The sequence below is a fragment of the Hipposideros armiger genome, unplaced genomic scaffold, assembly GCF_001890085.2.
Source record: "Hipposideros armiger isolate ML-2016 unplaced genomic scaffold, ASM189008v1 scaffold_37, whole genome shotgun sequence".
Classification (NCBI taxonomy): Eukaryota; Metazoa; Chordata; class Mammalia; order Chiroptera; family Hipposideridae; genus Hipposideros; species Hipposideros armiger.
Genome location: NW_017731387.1, coordinates 412,505 through 430,578, shown reverse-complemented (window position 1 = coordinate 430,578; position 18,074 = coordinate 412,505). Strand labels below are relative to the sequence as shown.

General features: G+C 39.4%; 1 protein-coding gene across 1 annotated transcript in view; it reads right to left on the bottom strand.

Annotated features, from left to right (window-relative positions):
* CDC73 (cell division cycle 73) overlaps window positions 1-18,074 on the bottom strand; it is an 88,220-nt gene that overhangs the window by 15,593 nt on the left and 54,553 nt on the right. The window contains exons 11-13 of the mRNA XM_019638098.1: window positions 12,304-12,361; window positions 6,310-6,345; window positions 5,917-6,004 (exon numbers count right to left, since the gene is read on the bottom strand). Of these exons, the coding sequence (XP_019493643.1) occupies window positions 5,917-6,004; window positions 6,310-6,345; window positions 12,304-12,361 (182 nt within the window). The remainder of the gene's footprint in view (window positions 1-5,916; window positions 6,005-6,309; window positions 6,346-12,303; window positions 12,362-18,074) is intronic.

Here is an 18,074-nt window from a genome sequence, read left to right as displayed (position 1 = left end):
AAATCGAACAAGTTTATGGATGTTTTCCAGGTTAAAAATATAAATTAAAAAAATAACAATAAAAAAGTATAACTATTGCACTGTGTTGTACAGCTGAAACTAATTCTAAAAAACGTGTATTTCATAATAAAAAATAATTAAAAGGAAAAAAAAAATCTGGATGTTAAAAAACCTTGCACTGAGAATTTAATTTAAAGTGATATTAGATTGACAACACTCCCAGGTGCTTAGCAGACACAAATGCCAAATATTTTTGAAGTACCCCCACCTACATTCTGGAACTCAAAGAATTTCCACAGAAAAAATTCCCAAGAAATGAGTAAATGAAAACAATGAAAAACATTAAATCATAAAAAACACACAAAGAAATGAGGTTATCATGACTGAAACAACAGTCAAAACTAAAAGATAATTAAAGACTTCAATAATGCAATTATCAAAAATTAAAGCTTATTTTAAAAGCTTGAAAATATGTAAAGGGGAAAATAAATAATTTTTTTTAAGAAAAAGACCAACAGTTTGGAAAAGAACTGAATAGAACCAGTAAAACTGAAAAACAAGATACCTAAATTTCAAAATGCATGGTAGACTTAACATCAGATGAGGCCATGGCCAGAGACTGTTAAAAGTTACATCTAAATAAATTCTCAAGAATGCAGGTGTCAGCGAAACAGATGGAAAACACAATCTTTAAGAGACATGGAAGGGGCCAGCTTGAGTGGCTCAGGTGGTTAAGAGCTCGCTCAAGAGTGTGAGCTCTGAGCAACAGCAGTTCGATGCCTGGCCCGAGCTGAGCTGCCGCTGAGCTGCCAAAGGTGGCAGGATGGCTCAGCTAAAATAAATAAATAAATAATTCTAGGGCCAGTCGAGGGGCGTGATGGTTAAGAACTGGCTTGGGACGCCAGAGGGCCCTGGTTCGGATCCCACATAAGGGCCAGTGACACTACCCTCCACAGCTAAGATGCTGAACAACAGCTCAACCTGGAGCTGGGCTGCTGTGAGTTCCTGGCGACGGCGTAGGCTGCAGCCTCTGTGGCAGTGGGTTGCCATGGGCTACCGTGTGTGGCCGGCAGCCAGCGTGAGCGGCCAGCAGCCGCTGTGAGCAGCTGTCCAGAAGCTGGCAACTGATCTGCCTCACCCGGGAAGAGCACAATGATGGTACCAACTTGGGCCAGTGAAGCAACGTCCTTCACAACTAGACTGAAGAACAAAAGGGCAGCAACTTGTCTGTTCCCCTTCCCCAATTCCTTAACACTGTTCCCATCCCCCAATTCCCCAATAAAAATATTTAAAAAGAGAGAGAGAGAAATGGAAGGTGGAATGAGAGATCTGAAGTGTATCTCATTTACGTCCCAGAAAGAAAAGAGGGATAAGGGGTGAAAGGGAGACATGGTGGTAAAATCTAGAGGGCAGAGCAGAGCTGATGACAAGCACCAAGCCACAAATTTAATTCTAATGAATGCCAAAGTGGGATAGGTAAGAAATCTACATCTACATATAGCAGGTAAACAAATTTAAAATTAGGTTTAAAATAACCAGATAAAGCAGGTTTCCTTCTTAAGAACAATTATTACACTAACAGCTGATCTATCATCATCAACAAAGGAGGCTACAAGATGTGAAATAGTATCTTCAATGCAATGAGAAAAAAATAAGAAACTCCTACATTTTTTTCCCAAAGTGGCTGAATCCCTGCATTGCATTTGAAACATGAACATTCATGGCACTCTGTGAGCTCCAGGAAGTATTCTGCCTGCTTCTTCCCCAGGCCCTCAGCAGTGTTCACACATGCGTGTGCTTTGAAAACTGCCTGACTAAAGCCAGGGGACCCTCAGCTTGTCTCTAGAGCACCCTTCCTGCAATTAATTTCTCCTCTTTGGAACTCTGGCAGGAGCCACAAGTGCCATCCAATCAGTTTATTTTCAATAAACTTACAGTCCCACTAAAACATCTCTCAAAATCATGTTTATAAATGTAAAATGTGTTTTTTAATACTTCCATAATGTGACCTTAATGTTGTTTTTTTGGAAGTTAAAGGTTAAGATGGGATTTATTTTTGTTGTTTCATTCATTTACTGAAAAGCTAGAAAATGGAAGACTCCCCAATTTTAGTGAAGCCAAGTAGATGCCATGCTGCTGGGGGATGGGTCCCAGCCAGTGCTCACACTGTGTGGAGGAGGTTTCTATTATGCATTAATTACACAGCAAGGCCTCCAGCCGACTCAAACTGCAGGGGATGTGTAGGCTGCAATGAGGTGTTAAACAATGAAGGGAGTGTTTTCAACTTAGATGAAAAATGAGACTGGTCGGTCCTTAAGAATGTGGTCTGTTGGAGCGTTGGCTTCTCTGTAGTAAAGGCTAAGGATGATAAAGACACTGAAATTTTCTGTGTGATTTCTTTGCACTATTTGCTATCTTCTGTTATACAATTCTAGATTTGTAACACAAATATAAAATCTAAAATTAAAGACAGGAATTCTTTCTTAACATCTCAAAAACTTACTATAAATTTTCTGCAACCATTCAGACATATTTTAAAACACATAGTTGTCAATTACTAAAAATTATGAGAACTGAAAATATCAAATTCAGAAATCATAAAAACCTAAGAGCCAGAGGAGGCCATAAAGATCACCTGATCCAAATACAGTAACTGCAAAAAAACCCAGCACCAAGTACAATGGTAGTTCATGGGAACCATTCACAGGTACAGATATGACTACCATATATCAAAAAAGGAATTTAAAATTAGAGATAAATGCATGCACTAAATTAATTCACAGCTTGCACAAACACATACAAACACAAATTTTGAATTTCAGGTATACACGAGTACCACTTTCCAATTTTCTCAATGTGTTCCCTTCTCCTTTTCATTTTCCTTCCTAAACATTGACTTAATACCCATTACTTGGCAAATACTGGAAATACAAATAGCAGTAGAATAACAAGTCGTTTTTTCTGAGAAATTCACAATTTAGTTGTCAAGTTTGCCAGATTGCAAGACACAGAGCCATCACAAAACAAAAACCAAAAGCTACATGCAAGTCAATTTCACAGATTATAAATGATGAAAAATCTACTCATATATTGATTAGAAAGTGAAAAGGCGATACATGAATACTCAAGCAAAAACAAAACGTTTTCAAAAGCGCTTAATGAAAACCATTTTTGCATGGGTCTGACACAGTCTCAGGTGCAGTATCAAATCTTTTTCAGAAAGTGGGCCAAATGATTAGCTTCCTTTTCACCCTACTGTAGGTAGTTGAGGAATTGTGCCTCAGTAATGCACAGCACTGGCAGAATACTCAACTTCACTACAAAAGCCTCATAAAATCTAAAGCCATAAATCAAACATTTCTTCTCTCCATACTTTTAACGGAAAGAGCTTTATTGAAAATTTCATTCAAAGGCACTAAAAAAAAAAAAAAACTTAATATATGGATAAACTTGTAAGTGCCAGGTTACATAAATTTTTATACAGCTATTTAAGTCATAGGTACTTTTTAAAATTCAATTCTACATTTGGTTAAAACCTAAAATCAGCAAGTATTACCATTTTTTTGCTTCTCATTTTTAATTAGCCATAAGTTATTTAGAAGCAGTATGATTTCCTTTTTGGAGATGAGCGGGGTTTTTTTATTCCTTCTTCAAGAATTGCCATTGTTATTTTACTGAGAAAGAAGGTGGAGCATTCACTCACATTCTTCTTTTAGATACTAATTATGTTACTGAGTGAATATATTTTCCTAGTTACCATTAAACATATTTAACAAGAATTTTCAATGTCAGATCATTCAAATTATAAAATGTTATTCTAACAGTGAACGAAGAGTTTTTGTTCTTGAGTGATCCCGTGACTATCAGGTCCAGAAAAAAACTAATTTCTTCATCTGAATGTTTAAGAATCTCCACTGCCCCAACGTTACAACAACTCAACTGGTCACTGGGAGACCCTGCTCAGCACCTAACGAAATACCAGCGTAGCCTTTAAAGGTTATCTCTCAGCATTTTCACTGGGTGCAAGAATGGGTCAAGCTAAATGCATTCTATTCCCTTTTCAGGTCTCAAATTCTAGAAAATAATGAATTTCAAGTATTTCTTTAGATTATTAAAAAAAAAGAAATCACTGTGGTTATGTATGTTCTCACTAATACCACATAATTTGTGAGAGAATGTACGTGAAGTTTTTATTGGCTAATATATTACTGTGGAGGTCTAATTTGATTTTGAACCAATCTTCTAGATAGGATTTCAGTTTATGGAGTGTCAAAAGAAATTATATTTTCGTCGTACTTTGAATAATGGGCATTGAGACTGGGTTTTATACTAAATGCTGGAACATATTCTATTTCTCATCAACTGCTCTCAGTTCCACCTAACACACTGCCATCACTATCCTGGGCGCTCCTGGAAGGCTGGGCTTGTGGTGTATTTATCTACTTAGCACTGTGCTTTTTAGTTACTGCTCAGGAGACACAGCAATCTCCCTAAATGGGAGTTATGACTAAGTCCATCTGTATTTCTCATAACAGGCAAAACAGCATGACTTACAAGATAAAAGTTAAAATTCACTTCTAACGTAGGGTATATTCCAAACCAAAACAAACTTTTTATAGCTAAGTGGGCAAATATTTTATTAAATATTCTGCATTTTTATTTCTCCTCAGATATAACTCAATCAAGCAGTATAAAGTAAAAATTTGCTGTTGTCTTAACAGATTAATATACATTTGGCAAACTGAGTTACTACTAAGATAAATAGACCTAATAAACTGTATTAATTTATCATATTAATTAATATAAAGAAAAATGCTGTTGAAAAATATGTAAACTACTTAAATTTTAAGTCTAAGTCTGAGGCTGGTTGGGTAAGGAGAGGTTTATTTTGTGACCATTGTCCTGATGCACATTTATTAGAATAAACTGAATGCAACTGCAACTATACTCATCATTTTAAACAGGAAATGAGGAAGACTTAGGAGAGACATTAAAAATTTCAGGTACAAAATTCCAGTTCTAAAATGAAAAGGTATAAATATCCAGTTATAAAATAAGTCATATGGATGTAATAATGTACACCATGGTCAATACTGTATTGTATATTTGAAAGCAGCTAGGAGATTGGATCTTTCAAGCTCTCATCACAAGCAAAAAACTAACTGTGTGGTGGTGGATGCTCACTAGCCTTACTGTGTGATCACTATGCAATATAAGGTATACAAATATCGAATCATTACATTGTACACCTCAAACTAACACAATGTTATGTCAATTATACCTCAATTTTTAAAACTCAGAATGTTAAGCATCTGGAAGATTTAACATAGAACACAGTTTTGTTTTTTTTGTTTTTTTTTAGCTGGGCCATCCTGTCACCTGTTGGCAGCTCAGCTAGGGTCAGGAATCGAACCAGCGACCCTGTTGCTCAGAGCTCACACGGTTCAGTGAGCTCTTAACCAACTGAGCTACTCGGGTGGCCCCCATAGAATACAGGTTTCATTTCCACTTCAACTAACTTTTACTAATGTATGGGTTAAAAAAACTATGGCCCCACCCTCCTCCCCCTAAGGAACATCTAATCTAATATGCGGTTCATATCACTTCTCCCATTCTGAATTCGTTTTAGAGCCTCCTCAAGCTCTTCAGGGGGAAAAAAATCAACAAAACAACTCATTAAAAATTAATACAATAGTACCCTTTCCATTATGACTTTAGCCAAAAGTTTGTATAATTTTCCCTAAAGAAACCAGACATTAAAAATACTCTACTTTGAAAATTATATTTTAGACTATATGTAAAGCCTATAGCACAGAAACTCAAATTCTGTTTTCTCCAAATAAGGAATACAGATCGTAACAATAATTGTCAACCCTATCTCTATGTCCTAGGAAAAGAATAGGTTAAATGGCTTACTTCAGGTCCTGTAGAAGGTCCTTTGCATTAAGCATGGTTATTAACGAGGTGGTAGCTGCAGGAATTATGATAATGGGAGTTCGAGATCCTGTAAAGACACCATTTTAAAGGTAGCAAATGTTATTATCAAAAGGAATTATAGTTACTGTCCCAATTAAAAGTTAAAAGTTTGTAAATTTTTAATTTTAACTCTTGTGAGCCAAAAACTATTTTAAGTCACCAGTGATATTCAAAAAGTGTAATTATCAGTACAACCCAGGCACTTACTAATCAGAACAGACACCAAGCACACGCGTCTGATGTAACTGCACAAGCACCATACCAGCCCTGGGAATGCTAGCTTATTCACAACTACTTTTTAAAGTACGTTTAGAAGCATATGCACAACCTCACCTTTCTTCTGATTTGGGGGAGGTCTTGCTTGCGAAACTGCAAGAGAGGGGAAAAATAAAACTCAAACTTTTTAGTGTTATAAAAATCACATTCTTATTTTCAAACTTAAAAAGAAAATAAGGGCTAAAAATTACCTGTGTTTACATACGACTAGTTATAAAATTTTAAAATGTATTACAACCTTCTCAAATAATGAGTTATTGCTCTGCTTCACAAAAACATCAACATCAATAATGCTTTCACATTATTCAACAATCTGTAGTTGCATCGGTCCTTACTTACCAGGGAACCTATCTATATTCTTTTGTAGCTATTTTTCCACTGAACAAGGAAAGTGGGTATACTACAGTAGTGGGTACTGAGCATCTATGGCCACAGGTGTTAAGGTCTACCCAAGGAAGCAAACAAACAATTTCTTAATTGACTGATTACCATGGTCATAAATGCAAAAACTGAGAAACACAAGAGCATATAACACTGGGGGAGGACCAGGAGGGGAAAATGTGCTTAATAACCATCGTGGAGGAAAATGAAAGAGTTATCGGGAGCTAATACCTGAATATTTATTACTTTTTTTCTCTCTCTTTTAAAAATTGTTTTTCTTTTTTTATTAGTAGAAGAAGAGAACATTACAGGCAATAAGTCATGTGAAGGTCTGTATTATCTGTAATTTCCCATATATATTATTAATAATTGTAAACATATGCTATAAAAAACACAAGTATTCATCTTTTCATTATTTGTATACAACAGACTTTATAATGCACAGAAATATTTGGCATAATGGTTAATACCTGCCTAGTTCAAGATTAATATACTTTAGGATAAAGTGCTGTCTGTTCAATTTTCAGCATTTATCCATGCAATTAAAATTTATTGACTGCCTTCTATGTGCCATGTGCTGTGCTAGAATATGTTTTTTAGTCCTAAAAACAAATAAAAATTTAGGAGATTTAAAATTCTAAGTAGAAACAGATACTGCATTTCTTAGAAGCACACCCATTTTTGGAATATGTTCCATTTTAAAAGCAGTAAAATTGGACACTGCAACTAACAGTTTATACTCTGTGTAGAGCTAATTCATTGTTAGGTAATTCATCGAGTCCAGCAGTATGATTCTTCCAACCACATAAAGCAGAAAAAGATATATACAAATATTAAGTTCACACACATACACATTTGTTACAGTGTTCTCATCTGTCTTACTGCTGAGAAAAAAATACTAAAACTTTATGAAGTCATTTTTAGAAATAGGACTTCCGGATAAATCTGATTAACTAGACAGTATCATCTGGGATATAATACAGTCTCAAAAACTGTTTGGTATTTGTTAGAGGGATAAAGGGATGGCAGGATGGGCAGATACATGGATACACAGGAGACAGGAGTTGCTATGAGAGTGACTAAGGAGAAAAACAAAAAAGACATCTCTGACTGAAATGCCACTGATGTAAGCGAGCCCAAAATGGAGTCAGGAATTTAGGAAAAGATTCATTAAAATCAAGGCTAAGAAGAGTAAGAAAAAGACAACACAGAAAAGCTCACATATTAAAATCAAGTTTACGGGTTTAGTAAAAATATGTGTGTTCTCTGGAGAGTGAGGACCAAGGCAGGCACCCTGAGGATCTCGCTAAGGATTAGCCTCAAAGAGAGCAGAACAGGAATCCATTGGGCAGTCGCCCAGAGCAGGAGTCTGTCCTCAGAGCTCAGCTCCGACCCCCTCTGGCCATTCCCCAGGCACATTAACCTGGCGAAGGGAAGAGACTGACTCTTCCACCTCAGGTGGCCTCAACCAGAACACAGGCAATAGTTCTGTACCCTGGTGCTGCTGTAACTCTTAAAACAAAAACGCGCGGTCAGTCTTTAGCCAGCTCTGGGCACCTGTCTAGCACTTCCTGCGCCCTGTAGCCACCACCGACACTGACCGCTGACACTGACTGCTGCAGCCTCTGGTCCCACTCACCTCCAGTCCAGCAAATGCAGTGACTCACAATGTACGGGCTGAGAATTAGCAATTATTGTGGTGGCTATGCCTGATTTCAAATATAATTATATTCTTCACTTAAATATTTACTCGGAGCCAATGGACAAGAACTCTGGTAGGCTCTGATTATTGTAATGATAAAGGAAACAGAAGTAATCCCTGCCTTCAAAAGACCTCAGTGAAGTAGAGGGGCCACACCCCAACGAAGCAAATAAATGTGACCAGGTAAGATTACGGAATAACAGGAGTGTATATTGACAGGAAGGTGTCCTTTAGGTGGAATGCTCAGGAAACATCTCTCAAAGGAAGTGGCATTTAAGCAGAGATCTGAAGGATGAAAAGGAGCCAACTTGCAAAGAAGAAGCTCATACAGGCAGCAGGGACATGTGCAAATGGCAGAAGCAGAAAGCAAGTGCTATGCCTGTGGAGCCGGGAATGTGCAGGCCAGAGGGATAGGAGGAGGAGTGGCCGGAGGTGAGCTTAAAAAAACATACACAGAAATGAATTCATACAGGGCTTTCCAGGCAGTTACGTCTGTACTGAGGGACCACTGGAAAAGTCTGTAACTTTTAAGCCAGGAAGTGACATAATTTGATTTTCACGGCACATCTTCAGTAAGGGAAAAACAATGGGTTTAGATAAAAGGTTTAAAGGAGGCCAAGCAGGGCAGGAAGGCAGACGGCTGAGCTGGGATTATTACCAATAGTCCACACTGGTGCTACTGAGATGGTGTGTGGGTAAGGATGAGGGGTTTTGTTTTCTAAATTTCCAATCCAAGGGCAACTAAATGAAATGCAGTCACAATAAAGAGCTAGAAGAAGGGCCAGGCCTCTGGGCGCTGTGACAGTATTGTACTCTCCATCTCTACACGTGTTTTCCTGGGGACCGGAAGTAGACAAGATGCACCGATCTAGAGGGATAATGACAGTTTAGACTTGACTTGTGGTAGTGGAGGAAAGGAGAACAGAGAGGAATCTCTAACACAAGAAAGGTGAATCGGACAGAACCCACCACCATTAGATGAGAGGAATAAGCAAATGTGAAGAATGAAAAATAACTCCTAAGTTTCTGGCTTAAGAAACAAAGTGGATGGTGGTGCTTTTTACTCATGAAGAGGCTGAAAAGTGTGAAGACATCTTGGGGAAAATATCAGAGACCCAAGTGTTGAAATCAGTTTTAAGATGCCCATGGCATATCCAAATGTTAGACAATTAATATATTGGGTTGTCGGAAAAGTCATGACACATTTTTGCAACGAAAAACATAGAAAAGTACGTCCTGAGTTTTCCGACAACCCAATAGATACCAGAGGTAAGAAGATGCATCTAAATTGGAGATACACAAAAAATAAATAAATAAATAAATAAATTGGAGATACAAATTTACAAATCATCAGCATATAGATTTAAAAGTATGGAATGAGGTACTCCAAATCGCACCTAGGTTATAAAGTGGATGACTGACTAGAAATCTGGCTAAAATACAGAGGGCTAACTTTCTCAATCTCACATGAGTGACAAGCAGGTAAACTAGAGCTACAGGCCACCCATCCATTTCAGGAGATCTATAAAGTAGAAGAATTAAAGCTGGAGGAGTGAAGTATGCACTCTGCGTGTAGAGAAAGAGGTGGGAGAGCAGTGATATGTGCAAGAGGCTGAATCGGGCTCTAAAAAGGAAGTGACAGTAAGGGCCGGGGCTGTGGCTTTTCAAAGGCTAGACTTTTGAATCCACTGGAAAATATGTCTCTTGTTAGTTACATTCCCTAAAGGAATGGCTATAAGTTGGGGGTAACTGCAAACACTTTAAAGTATTAAATCTCCTGGCACAACTGGAGCGAAACAAACAGTTCATGAAAGGATTAAATAAAGAAGAAAATGATCAAAAATGGAAACCATCTTTGAGTTCCTTCCCTGAAGGAAAAGAGAATAGGTGACTCAGTGCCCCATTTCCAAAAGGTTCGCTCTGCGTAACAAATAATATAGGTCTATAATCTCTCATCTACAACATAGTACATTGTCAGATCTTTTGTACATTCGTATTTTTTCCAATTTTCAAAAGATAGTACAGGTGAACATGTCATATAGGACACAACGTCCCTTCAAAACTGGGCAGCACCCCATAACAAACACATTTAACATTTCTGCTGCAAAACAGAAATTCACTAATCTGACAAATAAAGATGACAAACTGTTAACACCCACTCAACTCAGGCCTTAGTGACAAATGAGTGCTGAACACTTATGAAACAATCTTTGCTTTTAGAATGGCGGGTAGGGGCTGTGGGCCTAGGGCAGCAGTAAGTGCAAGAAGGGAGAGGAGAGCACACACGAATGGGCGTCAGAATATTTGTTATGAGACATTAGCTCCTATTAATTTCAATCGGTTTAACTGCCAGTGCATCCTGGTAGAACTGAACAAGAATGCCAGTGTATTAAGAGCTGATCAGACCCAGCGCTCCTTTCATCGCGTGATCTTCCGCAGTCAGCTCCCTTAACTTCAGTTCATCACATGCCACACTGGACCAACCTGGGGTATGTCGGTGTGCATACCTTCACCCCTTTCCTTTGTTTGCCAAATGATTTTCAGAAAATGTGAGATGAGACAATTTTACATCACACAACACAAAACTGGGTTAGAATCTTCGGGTGGTAATTTTCACTTTTTACACCATTTCTGAATTTCTCACATGATCTTCTTTAGCCTGACCAACCATTGCCTCCTGCCCCACCCTTCCAAGAAAAATAAACTGGGTCCCTGTGCTCCAATGGCGGGCACTACACTCCTCTCCTCTGCAGGCTGTGTTATTTGGGCCCAACGCAGCCCACCCACCCTGCTTCCTTCCTGCAAAGAGCTCCTTTAGCTTCTCCAAGGGCCTGGCACTGAGAACATGGACGGCATTCAAATAATATTTACTGAAGTTAACTGCTCTTCCTTAGACTCTCATAATGGCTTTGGCATGGTGTGCTCTCCTTAAAATGGTCCACGGTCCTGTCATCTGAAATCAATTACATCCGACATGCTCCAAATTTGAGATGTCTAATGGAGTACTCCTCCTCAAAAACAGGAGTGACAATGACTTCCAACAAACCCACTGTCATTTTAAAAAAAGTATGTCAAGATCCAGGTGTACGGATCCAGGACACAGTGAAACAGCCAATAGATACAAAACTATTCCAATATAAGCCCCCTATAATCTTAATACCATACAGAAATATTTAATAATTACTTATATCATCGCCATAATTTTAGGATGAGCCTGTGTGTGACCATGCTCTTAAGAAGCCCAAATATGCACTCCTGACCATGCCAAGCGGAAGCGGAAGGCCACCCACTTAAACTCTTGCCTGTGCCCTTCCAATGCTTTTCATTTCCTTCCCAGTTACTTTCAACAGCAATGATGATGTGAAGAAGACAGGCGGTACAGCCTAGCCCTGAAGTTATGCTACATGTAAAATTACAACAACATCAAAATCAAACCCAAAACACCTAAAATGAATTTAGCGTTGGTATCTACAAGCACTTATAAGCATCAATCTCTTTAGGTACTAGGAAGACGGAAGAAAAATGTTTCTAAAATAACTTCAATGCTACCTTTGCTTAACACCTTTTTAAAAAATGATTACAGAACCTTATACACTAAATAACACAGACATCTGAAATTCTAAGCATCAAAGCTGCATATCTGTCTATTAAAACAATAGTTCTATGATTCTATAAGGGAACAAAAATCACATCCCCATGCAACATCGTGGATCTTATCAAGGAATTGGTGAGGGAACAGTACACATAAACAGCTTTTTGAAACATTTTTCTATAAACCTCCAAAAATTATTTTCTTAAAAATTTTCTAAACTATACCTACTTTCAAGTAAATGTTCTTATGATATTACTTTAGAAGTATTTTAAATAAAATTTCAATTCCTTCAAAGCATTATAAAATATCAAAAAAAAAAATTTCACTGTTGCATCACTTAGAAAAAAAACCAAAAAGCCCAAGTTTGTAGTTTTACCTGGTCTTGGTACTGGCTGTGCTGCAGGGGTCTGAGTCTTACGGGCAGACGCACCCTCCTTTAAAAGAATAAGAAGTGATATATGACATGAAAATTCCTTTACATAATAGTTACACACTTTAATTAGTGCCAATTCCACATCTATTTTTCTCTCAGTCACTCCACTGAATATGCTATGATCCTAAGAGCTTAAAAAAAAAGCACAACTTTCCTTATATTTTTATTTATGCTATTGGTCATAAGGTAGAAATAGAAATCTTAAGTGGACAATAAATGTAAATTGTTACTATACAGTAGTTATTGTAAGCATGTGATATTTTTCAAATATTCAATGATTTGCTTAATTGCTAACAAAAATGTTATTACCAGCTTTTAAACCAAGTCAATCTTTCCCTTAAACAGTCTGAAAATGAATAAATAATATAAAACTTCATGTTATAAACATGTAAACAATGTTACTTGAGAGGACATTAAAAAACCACAAACAGTTCATAACCACAAACAGTTCAAATTAAATGCCTTTAAAATATTCAGGGAAAATAATCCCATTTATAAAGATGAGATTTGTTACATTTAAGAGTGGCTGAAAATATCTTAAAAACTGAATAACAAACCTTAACTAATTCCTACGCAGGTTAATACATATGAGGAAATATGCTCAGTGCTGAAGTGTATCAATTATATACTCAGGATTAGATGCCTCTGAAATGCTTAAGACACTTAAAAAGTTGTCTTTCTGGTGTAATACTTTCAATCATATTCACACTAAATTTTTTATTAAAACATTTTTTCTTTATAGGAAGAAATTTATGACAATATGTATTTCAATATGTGAGTCTCAGACCTGATGAAACCAGAAAACTCATTGAAGTAATCAGATACTAGTACCTGTACCTGAAATCACAGTGCATGTAACAATCACAAATGCCCACGGACTGGTGTGCTGCACTGGTGATTCCATTACTGTAAGCATCACTGCGAGCACCGTGATTTTTCAAAATGGTGAAATACTGGCAAAATTCAGAACAAAGGTAGGTAAAATCTTCCCTCCATATACACTGTAGTTAAATTCCTAGGAAAATTCAGTGCATATTTAAAACTTTACAAAACATATTTTGTATTCCAACTATGTTTTAGGTTCATTTAATTATAAAGAAGGCCTTTCACTCACACACACATATCCAATGGGACAGTCAGAAGTCCCGGAGAACACAGAACTAATCTTCACTGATTTCAAAAGTTGTCCCAAACACTACAGACTACCCTCCCTGGCCCCACTCACTAAATGACCTTCAATAATTTTGTCAACTAAAATCTCCCTCATAAACTTCTAGAACACCTCGTAAAAAGTAGTATTACCTGCAGCACCACCCTTCTAACTGTTGTGCAGGCAGGAAGAATAGGGCCATGGGGAGACAAGTGGGAGGAATGGAAGGAGGATATGAAGGGAGGCAAAGGAAAGAGGAGATGAGATCACTCTTAAGAAAAGGTGCAGCTACCAGACCCGCCAGAGTTAGATTTTGGTGACTCAGGACGCCATCTTGCCCCCTCAAGGTGAACTTGAGCTAACTGTTCACAGATTATAACACTATTAGCATTGTGGGCAGGGAACAAACTCCACCTTCTCTGAGCCCATGACAGTTAGGACAAGGGCCAAATAAAGACAAATAAAGAATCCCACCCAACTGAAAGGAGTGGCCAGCGAGGATCCACCTGGAAACACCTGAAACTCCAGTTCTAAAACCTGAGTATTTCACACCCTCATTCTAATAAAATCCTAAGCCTAAATTCACTGCTTGCTCGGCTTATTCAGTGCGTCTTTTAATTCTTTCCTGTGATGACACCAAAACCCCATTATCCAGTGACATAACCAAGAGTATCTATCCCCTGTATATACCAAATAACAACTGAAAGGTTCTAGTTTTTTGTGCTCAACTAAAATAGCTATGCTACTGAGAAACCAAATATATAATCATACTATTAAAGTATTTGCCAAATTACTGCTGCTTTCAAATGCTTACATTTTCCTTTCGTATCATTAATTGTTTGTACGAATTAAAACTGATAAAGGTGTCTACCATTGATTCTGAAAGAGACTTAAATTTAGCTCTGCTTTCAAGTCAAAAGGAATTCTTAAACAATATCTGTTGCACAAGTTGGTGAAAACTGAAGGAGAAAAATAAGGCAGGCAAACACTGACACTTGTGGTCGTTCTGAGATTGCTAATTTGCAATCAGCCTAATTCCGGCTTTATGAGTTTAAAGAAAAGTAAAACTGGTTCATAAATCATCTATTGACTTCACAGGAAAATTCTAAATTCTTAATAAACAATAATTTTTTTTCCTCAAAAAGGGAAAACCATTTACCAAAATTAAATAGCCAAAAAGATGCTATTTGTCCAAATCTTTTATGCAATAAAAACGATTTCATCTAATTTTTAGTCAAAATAGTCAAGAGATATAAACTCCAAGCAAACATCACTATGCAAAATTGTTGACTGAGCTCAATAAAACTAAAACTGGTCTATAAGTAACTGTGTCAAATGGCATTTTCAGGGTACTGTGGTGGAAATTACATCCAAAACATAATCCAAACATTATTGTTTTCCTCCAGCATTGCAAAGGAAGCTAGTTCTCCAGGTGAGCACTGGCTGCAATAAACGCCTGCATTAGGGGCCAAATGCTCCAACCAAAGCACAGACGGAACGGAGAGCGATGCAGGGAGACCAGGTGCCCGGCTCCCTGCTCACAGCACCTGCTCACTCTCAGTGAATGGAGTCACCGCCATGGCTGAAGTGCTCTCCTCACAACCCTGATCTCCCTCATTCTTTTTTACCTCGAGCATTTAGTTGAATTTATCTAGATAAACAGATTAAAATAAATCCATGAAATGACTTATCTTTACTATGAGATTATGAGCAAATCTATACCTGATTCATCATGTAATAATCACTGCAAAACTATTAACTACATGAATAAAATAATAATTACTTCTGTATCCAAACTAAGCTTTGGGAGGTATGAAAAAGAATAAAGGAAACCTCATTTAAATGGAGGGCAGAAAGCCCTGAAGGGGCGTCTCTCACGCACCACCACCAGCACCACCACCACTGCCGCTGCCAGTAGACCCCAGCAGGGAGAAGCCTGCCTTCTACTCACCAACCAGAGGAAGCTAACTTGACTATCACAGCAGGAGGAGGGGAGATTTTCTCCCAGCCTAGCAACAACCCAGCCAATGAGAAGCCGCGGCCGGACCCTGAACCCTTTCTCTCCTCCAGTGGACTTCCATTCGAGGCGCCCCCCTCGCAACCTCCCTTTTTCCCTATAAAGTAATGCCCTTCTCCTTCGTCTCTGGTCTTGCCTATGGTTTGTCATAGCTTGCATGTCTCAAACTGCAATTTCTCTGCCATTTCTCAATAAACTCATTTTTTTGCTGGTAAAATAACTGGCTATTTTATTTTTAAGGTTGACAGAGGCATTGCAAATCCTGTCTTTAAACTCTGACTCCTTGAGATCTATTCTACAATAGACAGGCTCAGGAAACTCCTAAGACCAAGCTGGGCAGCTGTGGCCACAACGCACTCAGTAATGCCTACCATCAGGGGCATGTTATGGATTAAAAAGAGGCCTATGCAAGTAAAAATTACGAGCCAGTTATAACACGTAACAAAATAGCCGCCAGTCTGCTGAGTCTGACAAAGAAACGTGTCACATTTACTGAGAAAGTTGAGCCACAGGATTCAGATGTTAAAAGAAACCAGACTAAAGGAAGAACTTCTACAAGCTTGCCTGTCATAAGATTTTTACAGTTTCTCTTTGCTGGAAACATGCAGGCTGCTAGGAAAAGTCACTACCGGAACTTTTATCTCATGCCTGCTCTGTTTTTCTGCAATTTATGTGAAGTTCTTAACCAGCTTACCTTAAACAGAACGCAGGTATACCTAAACATTTACAGTCAATTCTGATTAAGGACACAAGCCAGCCCCTCTTTATTAGTTTTCAGGAATTTCGTTTGCTGTATAAACATTTGTCCCATAGCAAGCACAGTTGAGGCAACAAGCACTAGGAATTCAGGGGCTCACCAATATACTGAAGGCTCCCAACTAGCCAGCAGGTTACCCACGGCCTAGGTCCCCTGTGCCACCTGCTTTTTCCGACCAATCCCGTCCATCTTTGCCTGCCCAGACCACCCTTGCAGCAGGGTGTCAATCCTTTCCTCTGGACTGGTGCAGGTGAACCCAATGCATGTCCCTGGGGCGCGCCGCCCTGGGGGTGGGGAACCACCTGCCGAGACGGGGCCCAGCAGCCTCTGCACTGGCCCTCCTGCAGCAGCCAAGGGCAAGCAAGCAGAGCTCTTCCTCTCCCCCCTCCCCCTTCCTCTCCCCTCCCGGCTCCTGCTCTAGGAACTCAGAGGGCTCTACCTTCTCATTCAACCTGGGCGGGCACTGAAGAGGGTCCCTAGTCCTGAGGCTGTTCTGACAGCCTCAGGAGCCAACTGCAGCCAGGCTATGAGGCGCTCGAGCATCTAGAGTTCCTGCTCCTCCCCTTCCTCCTATTCCTCCCCGCCCCAGCCCCAAGCTTGACCCTCAGGCCTTCCCCACACCTGCAAGCCCTGGCGAGTGGAGGTCCTGCAGCCCCCAGAAACCAATAGACTCCGGGTCCCTCAGCACCACCGCCCCCCACCCAGCCCTCACATGGGACCAGCACAGCAGCATAGAGTGGGGTTCCTAGAGAGGCCAGCGTGGGGACAGCTGCTCCCCAGGGTACATGCACAGGAGGTACACGCCTAGCCCTCGCCTCCACATGGCACCACTCATCCAGGTCTTCACGAATGTTTTGGGGGCAATCCCACCACACCCTAAGTCCTGGGGCCACAAGGAGTGCCTCCTTTCTCTCCAACAGCTACAGGAGGGATGCTTGTCTGCCCTCCACCTCCGAACCCTGACAGCACCTTGGGGGGAGGACTCCCTCCCCCCCTATTTTTCTTTGTTCCTATGAAATGTTAATTTATTTTTCTGGTTCGCATATTTTGGAGGGCTTGGGGTGGGCGGACATGAAAACAGGAGTTGCTGGAGGCGAGGATACAGTTCAAGACTTCCCAGTCCTGAGTCAGAAAGAGGCTGGAAGGTACTGAGTTCTGGGGGTCAGGTGGTTTGGGAATAGGGAACTTGGGTGAGGAAGGAAGGGGCAGGAATTGAAATTAGCTGGACCTTACTGCCCCCCAGTGAGATTGTGGCCCCCTCCCCCTAACTTTTCTTCACGTTTCTTAAAGGGATTTAGTTTTTTAAAATCTGTACAGCAAGAGCAATTTTGTCAAATAAAACAGGGAAATGCAAAAAAAATCAAGATCCATAATAAGTCCAGTAGGCTATCAAAAAAGAGCCCACTGAGAAGAACTGGCAAAAATAACTGCTTTACCCTTCCTAGACCAAGAGCAGGAACGTGGGTGAACCATCTTAGTACCCCTAACGTTTAAGAAGCTGGGCCCAACTGCAAGTGCTGGCACACAGTAGTTGATCGATATGTATTTGTTGAACAGGTGACTAAAGTACAAATGTGACATCCATTTATACTTCTGTGAATGATTTCTGGGTATGGTGTGTCAGCACTAGAAAAATATTCCCACAATATCTCCAGCAGCGCCATGTAGCGTAATGGTTAAGAAAAGGGCGTAAGGGCACAGATATCTTGTTTTAAATCTCCTTCTCATCACTAGTTAGCTAATACTTGGGATAATTATTTCACCACGCTAAGCACTGGCTCCTCATCTTT